A 17481-nucleotide genomic window follows, 5' to 3' on the forward strand; every position below is an offset into this window, starting at 1 on the left:
ACAAACAGCAACAGGCATTCTTAGGGAGTTCTTTACACGACGAAAACGATTACAACAACGAAATGAAACATCGATTCTATAGCAAGAGTTTTTTTAAACGCGTTAGATTATTGATTTTTGATCTTTGCCAGAGGGGTAACGGTTAGCGAGGCAGGTCCTGTTATTAATGGTCGAAGCACCCAGTGAAGCCAGTAAAAAAAAACGGCTGGTCTAGAGTCTATGCTCTATGACACTATGAGATTTCTAGTCTATAGTGATCTGTGCTATGAGATTCTGTGGTATGATTGATGGATTGGCGCAAAATACCGATTAAATTCCAAAGTTCAAAATTATTAATTAAAAAATATCTGAGTAATTATCTTGATGGAGTTAATGATAAAGCTATAAAATGTATGCCTTTTCACTGTCTCAACGTGTGGAGTACACGGAGGTCAAAGATAAACGTTGTTTCACAATTATAACTTGGCTTACCTGAAAGTTTTATTGCTCTTAAGATAAACAGAAACAACTTTTTTACGGCAAGTTTTAGGAGCGTGCCTATCGCTCGCAGTAAGTTAATGTTTAGTAGAGTAGGGGGAATCATTTTCTTATATCACTGCACTTTGTCCTCTACAAATTTATTCCTATTAAGACTGCATTTAAAATGTTCTTAGGACGTATAGCACGATTCACGCAACCATTGTTTCGGAGAAATTTACACATAACTCGGAAATTGAACCAAGCTATGGCGGTCGACGGTAACAATATACTGGCTGAAAGTCTAAAAAAACAGGTATGTGCATAAACCTTTCCCATAAATTTGGTGGGGGTCACTATAAGTGCATTTTTAGAAAGTAGGCGACTTTAAAATATCAATACAATTATAATATTATTACATTAAACAAGTTTTTAAATGCCTTCTAATGACTTTGATGATTTATGTCAATAAACATAACTAAGTATTGAAGATTATTTTGGAATCTATACTTGATTGTTTTTAAGTGTTGTCTAATTTTGTAGTGTATAGCACCTATTCAATATTATTAAGTGTTACTTTGTAACCTCAAATAAATCTGAAATGTCACCCGGGCTCGTTGTGAAAATACCCTTAAAAATTAAATAAAATAACTTCTTAACCCTTAAAAATTTCTAACTTATATAGAAGTTACTACTACTGGACTATTATCCTACCTACTCCTACCTTAGTCTGATTGCTTAGCTGTACAAAAAAATTCTTGTATTAAAAAAATATATAGATCAATAATCTTCTTGATAATATAATAAGGTGATTGAACGAAATTGCTTAAAAGATCTAGGTATGAATACTGATCAGATTTAGAATTTTTATTTTTTACTCTGTGACCCTTTTCTCTAAACAAATCTTTCTTGTAGTTTTATGACTATCTTCTATGTGCAAAGATGTTTGTTAATCATGCAAAAAAACTTACATCCAGCCTAACATAATACCTCCTCCCTTTTGGAACTCATTTCAATATTTGTGAAATAACAGTTTTAGTCTGAATTCTGTTGTCCTAACTTTAATTCAACAAAATCTTTAAGACTGAGGTTAGAGATTTCATGTAAAAAATAAGTTTTCCGAGTCGACAAAGCAGACATTCTCTAGTAAGAAATAATTTGTGTGTCACAGGGCATTGAATATGTATTTGGGATTGTTGGTATTCCTGTAATTGAAACCTCACTTGCATTACAAGCCGCAGGACTCAAATATGTAGGCATGCGCAATGAACAAGCTGCATGCTATGCCGCTCAAGCCATTGGATATTTAACAGGTAATTTATATTTATAAATACAGTACATTATAGAACTAAATACCTAGTATCTGTTATAGCAAGTCATTCACACACAAGCTTAGTTATTTTATTTTATCCTACTCAAAAAACAACCATTATTACTTGATTAATATGATCTTAATGTTAATAATATTAGTCATAATACATAATATCTAAATTGGTCACTATTTATGTAAATATTTGAAATAAAACTTAAATATCCAATGAAACAATGTTTAAAAATTGCTATACATTTTTGTATCTTTAGTCACAGTCCGATGATAATGTGATTTTTCTATTGTATTGTATTATCCTATAAATGGTTACTAAGAACAACATTATACTAAATCAGAAGTCATGTAAAATAATGAAGCATTTCGGCATTCAGTATCAGTTGATGGACAAAGGCTTCCTGATTAGGCATTAACCTATTCAAATTAATTTTACTAAACAAAAGAAGCAAACTCAAAAAGATTGATTATTCGATAGTGCTTTTATGTGGTTTAAATAAAATCAGAGAAAATCCAATATACAAACTGAAATTCTTTATCTAAAAATTTATATTTGTCTGCCGATTCTAAACAATTGTATGAAAATGTTAATTCTTTTATCAGACTTTACAATAGTTTAGTGCGGGGTGATGTACCGCTGTATGTTCCGTAACATCACAAAAATTACATATTGAATACAAAATTATAGGTTGGCAACTTCGTTTGTAACCGACGACTGATGCACCTCACTTTCCCGCACGCACGATTTCACACTCGCGCAGTCTTTCTCTCGTCGCCCGCATATCATGGGAGTGTCATCAACGATCTCGCCAGACTATAATGCTATCCTTACTTATTGTGTTATACTTATGATATTTTTCAATTACAGGAAAACCAGGAGTATGTCTCGTGGTATCAGGTCCTGGGCTACTTCACTGTATAGGCGGCATGGCAAATGCACAAGTGAACTGCTGGCCCCTTTTAGTTATTGCCGGCTCCTGCCCCGAAGATCATGAGGGTATTGGTGGCTTCCAGGAGTGGTTGCAGGTATGTATTTATATATACAACAATAAACACAACTTGAAAAAATTACATTTAACAAATCCATGACAATCTGTGTATCTAAACAGTCATCATTATCATTATCAACCCATATTTGGCTCACTGCTGAGCTTGAGTCTCCTCTCAGAATGAGAGGGGTTAGGCCAATAGTCCACCACACTGGCCCAATGTGGATTGGCAGACTTCACACATGCAGACAATTAAAAAAATCTCTGGTATGCAGGTTTCCTCATGATGTTTTCCTTCACAGTTTGAGACACGTGATATTTAATTTCTTAAAATGCACACAACTGCAAAGTTGGATGTGCATGCCCCAGACCGGATTCGACCCACACCCTTCAGAATCGGAGGCAGAGGTCATATCCACTGGGCTATCATGGCTTTTTGTGAAAACAGTGAAAGAGGAAATCCAGCAGTGTAGCAGGAATTATAAACAGTGATTGGAACACCATCCCAATATATTGTAAAACTCTGTGTGTCTTTTACCATTTCAAGGAAAATCACTGAACCAATTATTTTTGATTTTTGGTACAAAGATAAATTGAACCAGACCAGTGTATAATTTCTAAAAGTAACTATTATGATACATTTTGGCATTAGCCTTTGAAAGTTACTAAAATTATTTATTTTAAAATTAATCTAAACATGTTACTAGATATTTATATGTAAGATGTATGTATATAATATCAGATATGTGGTCTTTTCGAACTTGCATATTCAATTGGATCTTGGAGTAGAAGTAGAAGAAGAAGAATGTAGACTGTGAATGTAACAGCAGATTACCAAGGTTAACTTTAATAAAAATAACTTTTTAGATGAAGCTGGTTTTGACCTATTTACTGCGACTTATTATAATTTATTTCAAAAATTATATCAAATAGATAATTATTTAAAACAGGCTCATTTTGAATCCATATTATTATAAAATTAAAACATCTTCAATTATTTAATATAATGTTGTGCTAGATTTTATTGTACATCATCTACATAAATTATGATAAAATTGTTATAACTTATCACTGATCAAAGAGATAAATAAGTATACAAATAGATTATTATTTTTTGCCTATTACACTATAAAAGTAAAGAGGTGGACAGTGATATTAACTGGAAAACCTCTTATCTTATCTCTCTCACCTCTTATCTTATATATCTCTTATATATATAGTGATTTTACAAGAAATGCAAGAAACATGGTATATACAATTCTTCGTTGTATGCCCATTTACTTGAGGCATCAAAAAACTAAAAATATTGACCCTGCCTTGCATGTATATCTTTGAAATATGCAAATTTGTCAGAAAAAAAATTAAATTTTATAAAAAAGTTGAAATTAGTTATAAACCACAGCGTTTTCATGAAAAAAAACAAAAATAAACTTGCTTACCCTTCGTCAAAATTAATACTACACAGTTCGAGCCCATATGTTATGTCATTAAAAATTTATAATACTGTCATTAAAAATTTATAATACTGCCACACCATATACGGAATGAGGAAAAAGATAAATCATTCACAAAGATATTAAGGGACTTTCTAGTCGAAAAGTGCTACTACGCGGTAAATGACTACATGCATGATATAGAAAAATAATAAAAACGATCTCCCTATCACTCGACAACTAAAGCTACGCCCAAACTGGGCTCCATAGCTTGCATTTTATAATAAAAGTGTGACTAGTATAATTTTTATATTGTATAATGTAAAATATGTATTGCTTGAATGATAATAAATAAATAAATTATGTGCCTACTACAATACTACTTTACAAAGGGACACAGTGCTGCTTGGTAACAAAATAAGGTTACAAAGTATGTTACATTGTCAATTCAAGGTGGAATCAAGTCGTATGTATAGCAAATACGCAGCGCGGCCGCCGTCTCCGCGCCTCATACCTCTGCACGTGGAGAAGGCGGTGCGCTACGCCAGCGCCGGCCGCCCCGGCGTCTCCTACCTAGACATGCCTGCTACGCTACTGACGGTGAATACCTATATAGCCTCATACCTCTGCACCTGGTCGAGTAGTGATGAGTAGTTCACACTACTTAGATATATACGGACACTTAGATCTCGCCACAATAGCCCAATATATGAAACAAAAACCTTATTTAGAGAGAGGTGCCACCACCCCTACCAACTAGAGGTTGAGGCTTGCAACTACACTCCCGATTCCAACGCCGATTGAAGATCTAGACGCCCGAAAAACGTCCTTTACGACCCTGACGATGACAAGTCGACCGACAACGCTTCCCAAGCAACTCTAACACAGCGTCTTCGCCGGCGAAGACTATTTCTCGGACGTGGGCAGGCCCCATCAGGCGATGCTTCTGCGCTCGCCCAAACCCCCCGATGCCACCACTGAGGCTAACGCTCCCATAAGAAGCCTATGGCACTTATGGGAGCACACAATAAGAGTAAAAGAAAAAGATAAGTAGTTCGAGAAGAAGATTATGTAAAACAAAAGAACAGCAGATATAAATTTAATTTTAATCAACAATCCAATTAATAGCCAAGTATCGTACTTATGTATACTGACCTGGACTTGTTTGTGATATTACGTATAACTTTTTGATTGACAGGCTGAGATAGACGAAGACAAAGTGCCCCTAGACTACTACAATGCTGGGCCTATTCAACTTGCTCACCCAAATCCAGAGTTAGTGGAGCAAGCTGCAGACTTGCTCTCCAAAGCAGAACGACCTCTCATCATAGTCGGCAAGGGCGCAGCGTATGGACGGGCCGAGGAAGCTGTGTCCAAGCTGGTGGAAGCTACTAAGGTGCCATTCTTGCCAACACCCATGGGTAATTTTCTTTTATAGCTTAACCCCCCGCAGTTTCCTCGCGGAGTTCCCATTTCCGTGGTAATACGAAATATAATTATTGGCAAAGTAACTCTTTGTATGTTGGAGAATAGCTTTGGTATAGTTTATTTTTATTTTTATTCGCTAATATTTTATTTATAATAAAAATATTATTAATGCATACATATGAGAAGCATTATAAAATCCCAGCGGATGTCGCTATTTTGAGATCTAGACCAGACATTTTCCTTTTGTCCAAAGAAACTAAGCGAATAGTACTTATAGAGCTTACTGTGTTGTGGGAGACTAACATTCCGAAGGACCACAGTATAAAAGTGAATAAATATTATGACCTAACAAATGAACTAACTAAAAATGGCTATGTACGCTGTAAAAGTAGGTGCGAAAGGATTACCAGCAAAATCTCTCTATAACTTGTTTAAAGACCTTGGCCTCTCTAGAAATGCAGCTATTCTATATTAGAACGAGTATCCAAAGCTGCTCTAATAGGATCTTACCAAATTTGGCTTGGCAGGGAGAACAACACGAGCAGAGAACGGGGAGTGTTGATCGATCGTCAAGGAATTCCTTAACCCTACATCCTGTAGTCACAAGTTCAGGACTCTGCTTGGAGTTTTTGCTCTCTACCACGCGATGGACCCGGCATCCGCAAAAAATTCTTTTAAAATAACTCTGGAACAAAATAATGCTCAAATAGGTAACTATACGCGCATTTATGAATGGTAGCATTGCGAAGTTCTTGTGCGGAGAGATGGAGCCGGCAATAAATAATAAATGAATAAATTGTATAAATAATTAATAAATAATAAAGAATAAATGAATCACCGTGCAGGCAAGGGCGTGGTACCGGACGAGTCCGCGTACTGCGTGTCGACGGCGCGCACGCAGGCGCTGCTGCAGGCGGACGTCGTGCTGCTGCTCGGCGCGCGCCTCAACTGGATGCTGCACTTCGGACAGCCGCCGCGATACGCGCCCGACGCCAAAGTTATACAGGTATAGTGTCAATGTGCAGGGTTCCTATAAGAAACTATCACTTGACTCTGGTCAAATATGTGATGGCACGTAGTCGGTACACTTGGGAAGGTGGGAAACAATGCTATAAGTTTAGTTGTATTCGCTCACTCAGAATGGATAGTCGTCTTCAGTTTGTTAAATAGTTATAGTGCAATAGTGAAATAGTGATAGTGATGTAGAAGTTTAGTGAGTGAATTATCCGTATAATACAGCCATTGCATTTTTAGTTCTTGGCTAGGAGGCAACACAAGCTAAGAAGGGGAGTGTTGGTTAGCTATAAAAGACGTTTTTAACCCGACTACTAGCGGTTGCCAGTCTGTGATTCCACTCGTGGTTGCCCCTCTGCCATACGATAGTTAATCCTGGTTTCTATCTGGTATCAGCGGTATCCTTGATCAATATTGTAGTTAGAGGGTAGAACTGTAGTAGATAGTCTAACCATTCTGTTAATGATTATTAATCTGTATATTTGCCATCCCTGAAACGCAAAGCTTAGAACCTGCTTGAGGTGTTTCCTCTATTATAAAGTATAAGCAATAAGTGAGGTTATGTGAAGTGAACATATTGCAAATGGGAGTGCTGATGACCAACGTCAGGTCAGCAGTTCTGCCCATAATTATTTCAATGAGGAAACGGCTTCTCCATTATCAGAGGTGGAATTTAGACTATTCTGCGTTATATGTATTGACGGCCGCGTTGCGCAGTGGGTAGTGACCCTGCTTTCTGCATCCACGGCCGTGGGTTCGATTCCCACAACTGGAAAATATTTGTGTGATGAGCATGGGTGTTCTCCAGTGTCTGTGTGTATTTATACATTATATAAGTATTTATATGTAGCATAGAATTGTATATTAATATTATAATATCAACTATCTTAGCACCCATAACACAAGCTACTCTGTATGCTTACTTTGGGCTTAGATAGTGATGTGTATTGTTTAAGTATATTTATATGTATAATTTCAAACAAGATATTAATATTCTCATTTATATTACAGGTGGATATATCACCCGAGGAATTCCACAACAGCGTGAAATCCGAAGTGGCTGTACATTCCGATATCAAGCCGTTCGTGGAGGCTCTCTCGCGGAAGCTCAGCGAGAAGAACTTCTCGCTCGCTCCGACCAGCAGCTGGTGGCAGGCGCTGAGCGAGAAACAGAAGAAGAACACGCAGTTTGTAGAGGTAACGAGGGTTTCTGAACAACTTAAAATGTACCCATCAGTACTAATTGTAGAGATTACTGCGCTGTGGGAAACAAACATCCCCTTCAGCCTCAGACCAATTATTGTATAGGACCTGCCTCGCTAAACGTTACTTTTCTGTCAAAGTATATGATCAACGATCTAATGCGATTATAAAAACTGTCTCTATAGAATCGATGTTAAATAGTCGTAATCGTGTTCGTCGGTTAAAGAGCTCCGTAAAAATACCTTTTTGTGTAATTGAATTGTGTAAAATACGGGCAAAAACTTCTAGTTTAGTATAAGATATATACCAAATCTAAGCTCGTTTTCCTCAGAAAATGACAGACAATTTTGTTCGTGACTATGAGTGCGATACAGGTCCTTCTATAATTGGTCTGAGCCTTCAGCATACCCCTGTTGTGTACCATTTAAAGTTAGCCAATGATGATTAATGATGATGATGATGATGATGACGGATGAATAAAAATACACAATCTTTTTAGGAGCAAGCAAGCAGTAAATTATTGCCGCTGAACTACTACGCAGTGTTCAAGGCGGTGCAGGCGAATATCCCGCGGGACTCCATCATCGTGAGCGAGGGCGCCAACACCATGGACATCGGGCGCGGCATCCTGCTCAACAACAAGCCCCGGCACCGCCTCGACGCCGGCACCTTCGGGACCATGGGCGTGAGTTAGCTGGCCGTTGAAGTATCGGGTGTAGCGACTCCATCGTCGTGAGCGAGGGCGCCAACACCATGGACATCGGGCGCGGCATCCTGCTCAACAACAAGCCCCGGCACCGTCTCGACGCCGGCACCTTCGGGACCATGGGCGTGAGTTAGCTGGCCGTTGAAGTATCGGGTGTAGCGACTCCATCGTCGTGAGCGAGGGCGCCAACACCATGGACATCGGGCGCGGCATCCTGCTCAACAACAAGTCCCGGCACCGCCTCGACGCCGGCACCTTCGGGACCATGGGCGTGAGTTAACTGGCCATTGAAAAATCAAAATCAAAATCAAAATTCATTTATTTCAAGTAGGCTCAATTTACAAGCACTTTTGACACGTCAGTTGACTATTTGTAAAGATTCTACCACCAGTTCGGAAGGCAGGTTCTGCTGAGAAGGCAGGTTTGGCTGGTGGGTGGCTTCGGCCGTGGCTAGTTACCACCCTACCGGCAAAGACGTACCGCCAAGCGATTTAGCGTTCCGGTACGACGCCGTGTAGAAACCGAAAGGGAAAAGGAAAGATTTTCATCCTCCTCCTAACAAGTTAGCCAGCTTCCATCTTAGACTGCATCATCACTTACCGTCAGGTGAGATTGAAGTCAAGGGCAAACCTGTAAATAAAAAAAGATACCGGCAAGAAACTCAACAGTTCTCAACTCTTTTGAAATGAAAAAGTCATACAGTATTATAATTTACAATTGATAACAATTACAATTTCTTATAGTTTTACTTCCTGTGTGAAGGTGGAAGCTGATCCAACGGCCTCCAAGCACTTTTATCGTTAAGGAACTCAACGGAAGTATCGGGTATAGCGACTCCATCGTCGTGAGTGAGGGCGCCAACACACATTTGTTTCTGATTAGTGTACGTTCACCTTTAGTGTCGTTTCATAATAATTAGTTGTTGTCCAGGTGGGTCCCGGGTTCGCAGTGGCGGCCGCTATGTGGTGCCGCGACTACGCTCCGGACAAGAGGGTCATTTGCGTCGAGGGCGACTCTGCTTTCGGCTTCTCAGGTAAATCTATACTATAAGAACTAGAGTAGGTACATTAAATTAAATTATTTTAAGACAAAATTTATATAGGGCGATAACAGAAAGAAAAAAATAAATGTTATCTTTTTAATTAGTGGAGGGAATTTGGAGCTTAGATCCACCACGCTGCTTCAATGACCAGCTTGCCTATTCACTAATTTGGTCTTTATTAACATAAAAAACCTATTATAATAAAAAATCAAATCTACTGAGAATTGTCATCTACCTATAAATGTACACTTAAATAGCGATGTGTATCGTCCAAATACATTTATTAATTTTTTATATCCTTTTATTCAATATACTTGAGTTTCACATTTCACACAACAATATATAATCAAGTAGGAATGTTTCAAAACTAAAATTTTCAAGTAATCAAAAACATATGAAAAAACAAATTAAAAATGAGAGTATAAATCACTAGTCATTTCACACCTAATAATAATTATAATTAAATTGTTCTTAAATTAATGAAAATAGATGTGATTGATAAGCTTATAACAATTAGATATGGTTAATATATCTTATACAACATTTTATAAAGAAAACATACATAATTTAAAATAAATAAGTTATGAAATGACATGCGTTTTCTACCTTCATTTCTAATTTCTTTGTTGGTAAATAGTACTCATCAAGAAAGGCTGTAGTATAGTAGAATGACAATGAGCTATTTTAGGATATTAAAAAAAAAAAGTGTCAACTAGCCTATTGGTTGCTGGTTGCAGGAATGGAGATCGAGACGATGTTCCGCTACAAGCTGCCGGTGATCATCGTCATCGTCAACAACAACGGCATCTACGGCGGCTTCGAGCGACAGGTCATGGAGGACCTGCAGGCCAGCGGCGACCTTGCGCAATGGTGACGTATCGATACACTAGCTGACGCCGCGCGGTCTCACCCGCGTGGTTCCCACTCACTGCTGAGCTGGAGTCTCCTCAGAATGAGAGGGGTTAGGCCAATAGTCCACCACGCTGGCCCAATGCGGTTTGGCAGACTTTACACTCGCAGCGAATTAAGAAAATTCTCTGGTATGCAGTTTCCTCACGATGTTTTCGTTCACCGTTTGAGACACGTGATATTTAATTTCTTAAATGCACACAACTGAAAAGTTGGAGGTGCTTGCCCCGGACCGGATTGGAACCCACACCCTCCGGAATCGGAGGCAGAGGTCATATCCACTGGGCTTTCACGGCTCTATCCACTGGGCTATCACGGCTTAGGAATACGGGGATAAAATATAGCCTATAGCCTTCCTCGATAAATAGGCTATCTAATACTGAAAGAATTTTTCAAATCGGACCAGTAGTTCCTGAGATTAGCGCGTTCAATCAAACAAACAAACTCTTCAGCTTTATAATATTAGTATAGATTACTTGTGGTCTTAGGCGCAGTGGTATGCGCGGGGGATTTACAAGACGGAGCTCCTGGGTTCGATCCCCGGCGAGGTTTTTCTTAATTGGTCCAGGTCTGGCTGGTGGGAGGCTTGACGCTAGCGATTTAGCGTTCCGGTACGATGTCGTGTAGAAACAAAGGGGTGTGCATTCATCCTCCTAACAAGTTAGCCCGCTTCTTAGATTGCATCATCACTTACCATCAGGTGAGGTTGTAGTCAATGTCTATTGTGTAAAAAAAATATTTATAAGGAATGTGATGACCAGCTGCCCTATTCACTGATTTGGTATTTAATAATTATATTAGCCTTTATTCAGACAATTTAGTATATATTTTATATAGTTTTTAATTCGAAGTTCACAGCAGCAACTTTGTCTGTTTGGCAAAGGCCTCCTCTATTTCTTACCCTACTCGAAAATCTTATGCACGCCACTGGCGGTTAATATGGGCTGATAACGATGTTAACGTTTGATTTTGTCTCTCAAAAAGTTCAAAGTGTTTATTAAACGCAAGCTTTTAGGAAAATCTTATTATAGTGTTGGTGTTAAACCTTACTATATGACTGTGTGCTTAGTTTTAAATAAGTTTGTAAAATGGTAGTTAACAAAAATAAATAAACCTTGGCTGAGTTTGTTGTGGGCTCTTTTCGAACCAAGGCGAACCAAGGCGAATATTTGCCATATCTTTTAAATATGACCAATATTCCCATTCCCCTCCAACTAGTCGGGAAAGACTGTATTAGGAGTGGGTACGACAATAGACCAACGAGGCGGGAATCGAACCACCACCCCTCGGTGATGAGACCGACCGCTCTTACCGTTGAGCTATTGAGGCTTTGAAACCCTCGTAACTTTAATTTTAAGTTTTCGACTATTATTACCACCATTAGATTAAATTAAATTATGACATAATCTTGACCTTTCAAAATGCTTATAAACTAAGCCTAATACAAATAAATGAATTTTGTTTTTTTTTTTTAATTTTGATGATATTTCGCAGCACGCCACCAACAGCGCTGTCAACAGAAGTGCGTTACGAGAAGATGATGGAAATGTTCGGAGCTAGCGGCCATCTGTGCCGCACCGTGCCGGAGATCAAGGCGGCTCTCAAGGAGGCTGTGAAGGTGACGGACCGGCCCAGCATCATCAACGTGCTGATCGACCCGCAGGCGAGCAGGAAGCCGCAGGCCTTCAACTGGCTCACTGAGTCTAAACTGTGATAACGATAACTTAAACCCTCAGACTAAATACATAAGGACTAGTATCGCACCCAAATTCACGAACAAAATTTTCTGCCATTTTCTAAGGAAAACTAGCTTAGATTTCATACATATTTTAAACTAAACTAGCAGTGTTTGTTCATTTTTTACACCATATAACTACATAAAAAGGTATTTTTACGGAGGTTTTTAACCGACGGACACGATTTTAAACTATGAAACATCGATTCTTTAGAGACAGTGTTTATAATCGCATAAGATCGTTGATCATATACGTTGACAGAAAAATAATGTCTTGCGAGGCAGGTCTTTATCTAATTAGTCTGAGCTTAAACCGCTATAACACTGGCGTTTTGTGAACGGTAGCGTTTTTCTAACTTTAAGACGGGAAAACGCTGCATATAAATACTACCTTAATATCGCAATTATTTAGCATCAAGCGTTTGTTGGACTACAAATGATTTTGAAAAGTTAAAAGCGCCAAAGGTTTACAGCTTATTATTCAGAAATCTGTGTATTCACAACACAGCACCAGTCATGATTTAAAATATTAATATTGTAAATAAATTTTAAACTTTAGTTTTAGACAGTTGCATGCGGTGTTTACCTATAAAAAGATTTGCATTTTATCTTTCTGCTTCTTGCATTTATGTTTAATAATTGTATTATTTGTATGTCTGTTGGTAGACCAAATAAAGAGAAAAAAAAAAAAAAAAGAAATCGCCAGTGGGATAGCTACTTCACATTTTTTTTTAAACGACGACGACGTATTACTTACTGTATACCTACCGCGGGTACTGAACTTTTGTACATAATAAACATACAGACTTTCTTTCGCATTTATTATATTAAGTATGAATATGAAGCTTCATTACATTTGTTTTATAATTTAATTATAAAGCATTTTAAAGTATAGCGCGTCTGTATTTATTATTACGTGGAAATTGTTTTAAGTCATCGTATCCCGTTTTTATCTAGTCTCTAAAATGGCGTCGTGTGTACAGGTCCTTTGATCTAAAAATATAACCATGCTTGGGATTCATATTTTTGGTGTTACTAATTTTATTTCGAAAACTTGTTAATACAAAAAATAAAGTTCTATTGTTTATATCATGGGTGTGGTCTGTAATATTTTGTTAACAAGACATTTTAATAAGCATACAAACAAAAACTGGGTTCTTGTATTTTTGCTCATAATATCTACTTATGTACCTAGTGAAAGTTGATAAAAAAAAACTGGTTATTAGATGAGTATATAAAATATATTTTTGTATTTGTAAATATTATATTGTAATCTGTATTTTTATAATATATAATGTTTGTTAAAACTTTAGCATTTGTAATTAATTCAGATAAGCTATATAAATGTGTGAACAAGGGGTTAGGTGCAATGTTTAATTTATTGGAAAAGGTGTAATAAGTAAAACAAAGATGGCGTCAGATTTAATTCATATATTGTCTGTCTATTGAGTCATCACATCACATGTTTGTATAAGTTCAACTTAAAACATTAAATACAATTATATGTTATATTATAAACTAAATCCCTGTATTTTCATTAACTTCTGTAAGCAAATGATTCCATTGTGTTGGTTGTCCAAAGCAACTGAAATGGATGGGTTACTTTCCTTTACATCTTGCTGAGGCAGCCAATCAAAAAATTCTCTATCACAGTTTGAGCTGAAAAAGAAACATTAATGTAAATGCAATAAATAAATTCTTGGTTTATTGTACTGCAAGAGTCAATCTAATTTGATCAATGACCTTTTCATGTGAGTTTTTGAGTAACATTTCAATGTTTTGGTTTTAAAATATAGAGGTACCATGCCTTTTTAATTTAAACAAAGTAGTTTTCATAACTCTACTAAATAATGGTAGCTTTCTAGTCAATCTAATAATAGGACACTTTTTTTTAAATGATTTTAAATTGTAAAAATACACAATTTTTCTATCAAATCCCTAACTTTTATTGATTAATATTGATATATTTTGGATCCTTATTCTACGTAATATACGAAATTAATATTGTTTATATTAATTTTAATATGAGTCAATTACCCAATTATCTAACTATTACTAAATGGCACTTCAAACTTGTCAACCAATCTCTGGTGATCTAAATTTCCAAAAATTTTGTTTTTTTTTTTAATACATTTTTATTGCACTAATGTAAATTTTACATAGTATACTACAGGGATTCTTAAAAACAAATGTAATTAGCTATAATTACCCAGTTTGCAGTTGTTGGTTGTGGTCAGAGTGTAAGCATCTTGGTCATAGTCATTGGTAAGTGTCAGGTCAGCTCCTCGGATGAGAAGCTCATTGCAGGTGTACGGGAAATCTGCAGCTGCTGCATACATGAGCGCCGTACTGCCAGACTAGAAGAAAAATACTTTTTATTTAGTTAGGAATCTTCACTAAGCAGACTATAGTCTTTTTGTACGCAAAGTTTATAGTATATTGTTCAAAAATAGAGTACTATAACACAAAGACCCGTTTGCAACACTGCCTCTACAAATGGAATGTAAGAAAAACTGAATTTTGGAAACTTTTTCATCTTAAGTTCTAAAAGCCCTTCTTCCAGTAAAAATCCCATTTAAATCCGTTAATATAATTTTATTCATATGTATTGAGTATTATTATAACTATTTTTCATTTTAATCTTATCAGATTTCATTACAAATAGAAAAAAGTAAGGCCAAATTTTCCAAGTTATTTATATTATCTTACATCATCTTGTATATCAGAATCAGCACCCTCATTCAGCAGAAACTTGACCACCTCATGATGCCCGCCCGCTGCAGCCAGGTGGAGGGCTGTTTCACCTTCAGGCCCCCTCATGTTGACATTGGCACCGCTCCTAAATATACATATTTCCATAATTATGAAAATCCATGGCTAGTGAAATCTGTGATGTGAACATAAAAAAGCACAGAATCATCATTCCAGGGGCTATGACCTTAGCCTTGGAAATCCACACAAAAGACCTATTCTCCAATGGGCATCCATTAATGATGATTGCACATTTTTTACAATAGTTAAATTTGTCAGCGTGATAACACCTGCAGTCAGAATGTAGAATCTACTGAAAAGAACCATCATAAAACTTAGTAATTGCATTTGAATAATTAATATCTCAGAAGTTTACTAAATCTTCTGAGATATTAATTATTCAAATGAATTTATTTTATTATTTATTGCCTAAATCCAAAAAGCTTGAAGGTTTTTTCACGAAACTGTAGAAACTCTCCAAAATTTATTTTATAGTCTTCAACCTCTTCCTCAGATGGTCTACTGATTGTAATTTCACATTATTGACTAATGCACACTGCAAAATCAAGATCCACAAAATCAAATGTAGAACTCTGGTATTTGGATATCCATGAACAAAACACTACTATTATAAAGAGGAAACATTGTATTTTTGTATGCATTACATATTAAATTCAAAACTACTGGACCAATTTGAAAAATTCATTAACCAATAGATTAATGTCAGGATAAGGTACATTTTATCCCCATATTCCCACAGGAATGAAAACTACATGTGAAACTGTTAAGTTTTGCTAGTTGTCACAAAAAATTGTTACAACAAATTTTGTAGTATTATTGTTCAACCAATGTTTAGAATCATTAGAATACCAAACAAACAATTTTTTTTACAAGTACATCTTTATTTTAATAAAGACACTTCTTTATTCACAAAGGACGGAGGAAGGAGTTTTTGAGATGGAAGCCATCTCAAAAACTAAAACAAAAGACCTAATTCAACATTTAACAAAGTTCAAGTTTTTCACCTTTGTCTTTGTTTTGAATATAAGCCACAGTTAAATATATCTGATACAACTAACATAGTACAACAAAAGGATGAGATATAAATTTGTCACAAGCATTACACTACTAGATATAATAGAGCAGATACACCCACTCAGTGACCTATTAAAGTGGACAATAGACGGGTCGGCTCACCACACAAGGTCCTGGCAGCTGTTGAGCTGACCGTAGCTCGCTGCCCAGTGCAGCGCCGTAAGACCGTGCTCGTCCGTGATATCGACGTACTGCTCCAGTTTCACGTCGTCACGGGTGATTTCTCCGCGGCCAGCCTTCGCGTGGAAGCTACAATCCGGCTGAGCTACCTCGGGCACTCGCGCCTGCGTGTTACCTACAAACGCGACCTTGAACTCTTCAAAACTAATCCAACTCTTCACAAAGGATAATCAATATACTTAGAACACTACACGCATACGACGAATTAAGATAAAACCGTCACCTCTCTGCAAATTAGTCAAAGCGGTGCACTGCATCGATTTGTAGGGCGTAAATGCACTTTTCCGGATTCCATTTAAATTAGGCGCCCAGCGTTGATAGCCTCCGCTCCCACTTTTGCTGCTGTCTTGACTTCCAGAATCAAATTCGCACTTGAAATTATCGACATTGTCTTGCTTTTCCTGTTTTATATCAATACTTTTTCCTTCACTTTGAACAGATATTCCTTCCTCCATTTTTACGACGATTAAATTTTTATTTATTTATGTACCATAGATGATAGACTTTTATGACCAACCCACAAACGTCAAAAAATAGCTATAGACTAAACAGACTTATTAACTGGATTTACGGCCCTGGGTTCTAGCTCTTTTCCGTCGACCACAGACCAAAAGAAAAAATGCTCTAAAACGCCGTAACCCTACGATATGAATGACAGTATAAAAAATAAATGAATGTCAAAAAAAATGTTTGGGAATTTTGAAAAATTGAAATTCTTCTGAAAATAACGATCGAATCGAAATTCGAAACAATACAAATATAATATAAAGAATAAAATACTACTACACTCTACAGTACTAAATGTACTAATATAGCTGGTAGATATTAAAAGGAATAGTTGTACGTCATAATTAATATTTTATTTTTAAAAATTTAATAATGTCATCAGTTGTAGACAGTGTACAAAAATTAAAACAAGACTTACAAAACGAATTGACTACCACAAATCAGCTTTTAATGTCAATGTAAGTAGCAAATTACTTCAATTCAAAGTTTTAGCTGTTAGCTCTAATACCATGACTACAGGTCCTTTTTGAACTGATAACTTGGAGACAGTAAACCGTTTCGTAACGTAACGCGTTAAGGCGGTGCTACTCTGTTTTTCCTTTTTCTCACGCATACTGCAGCAGGTTTAAGATATCACTTCTGTCGAGCTTCCGAGACACACACATGCCCATCAAGAAAGCAGATTTTGTCCAGTTGTCACATTATGTTT

At 36.8% G+C, this 17481-nt stretch overlaps 3 protein-coding genes across 4 annotated transcripts in view; 1 reads left to right on the forward strand and 2 right to left on the reverse strand.

Moving 5' to 3' along the window:
• LOC112045360 (sialin) overlaps nt 1-626 on the reverse strand; it is a 34767-nt gene extending 34141 nt beyond the window's left edge. The window contains exon 1 of the mRNA XM_052887597.1: nt 472-626. Within this exon, the coding sequence (XP_052743557.1) occupies nt 472-583 (112 nt within the window). The 5' untranslated portion in view covers nt 584-626. The remainder of the gene's footprint in view (nt 1-471) is intronic.
• On the forward strand, nt 360-13762 carry LOC112045363 (2-hydroxyacyl-CoA lyase 1). Of its 2 annotated transcripts, XM_024081515.2 has the most exons (12): nt 360-549; nt 654-772; nt 1628-1769; nt 2649-2806; nt 4656-4802; nt 5401-5623; nt 6476-6636; nt 7656-7841; nt 8347-8532; nt 9484-9586; nt 10333-10465; nt 11999-13762. In XM_024081515.2, exons 2-12 carry the CDS (start codon nt 725-727, stop codon nt 12216-12218), a joined length of 1707 nt encoding a protein of 568 aa, XP_023937283.1. In that variant the 5' UTR covers nt 360-549; nt 654-724; the 3' UTR covers nt 12219-13762. The 2 variants fall into 2 exon arrangements, with proteins under 2 accessions (XP_023937283.1, XP_023937282.1); XM_024081514.2 differs by lacking the exon at nt 360-549 and having other exon boundaries at nt 644-772.
• On the reverse strand, nt 13656-16777 carry LOC112045340 (DNA-binding protein RFXANK). The gene is made up of 5 exons (XM_024081487.2): nt 16489-16777; nt 16188-16380; nt 14949-15078; nt 14449-14596; nt 13656-13898 (listed from the first exon to the last, which is right to left on the reverse strand). The coding sequence occupies exons 1-5, from the start codon at nt 16718-16720 to the stop codon at nt 13849-13851; spliced, it is 753 nt and encodes a 250-aa protein (XP_023937255.1). The 5' UTR covers nt 16721-16777; the 3' UTR covers nt 13656-13848.
• Nucleotides 16778-17481: the final 704 nt, after the last annotated feature.

This window comes from Bicyclus anynana, chromosome 19 (assembly GCF_947172395.1).
Source record: "Bicyclus anynana chromosome 19, ilBicAnyn1.1, whole genome shotgun sequence".
Classification (NCBI taxonomy): domain Eukaryota; kingdom Metazoa; phylum Arthropoda; class Insecta; order Lepidoptera; family Nymphalidae; genus Bicyclus; species Bicyclus anynana.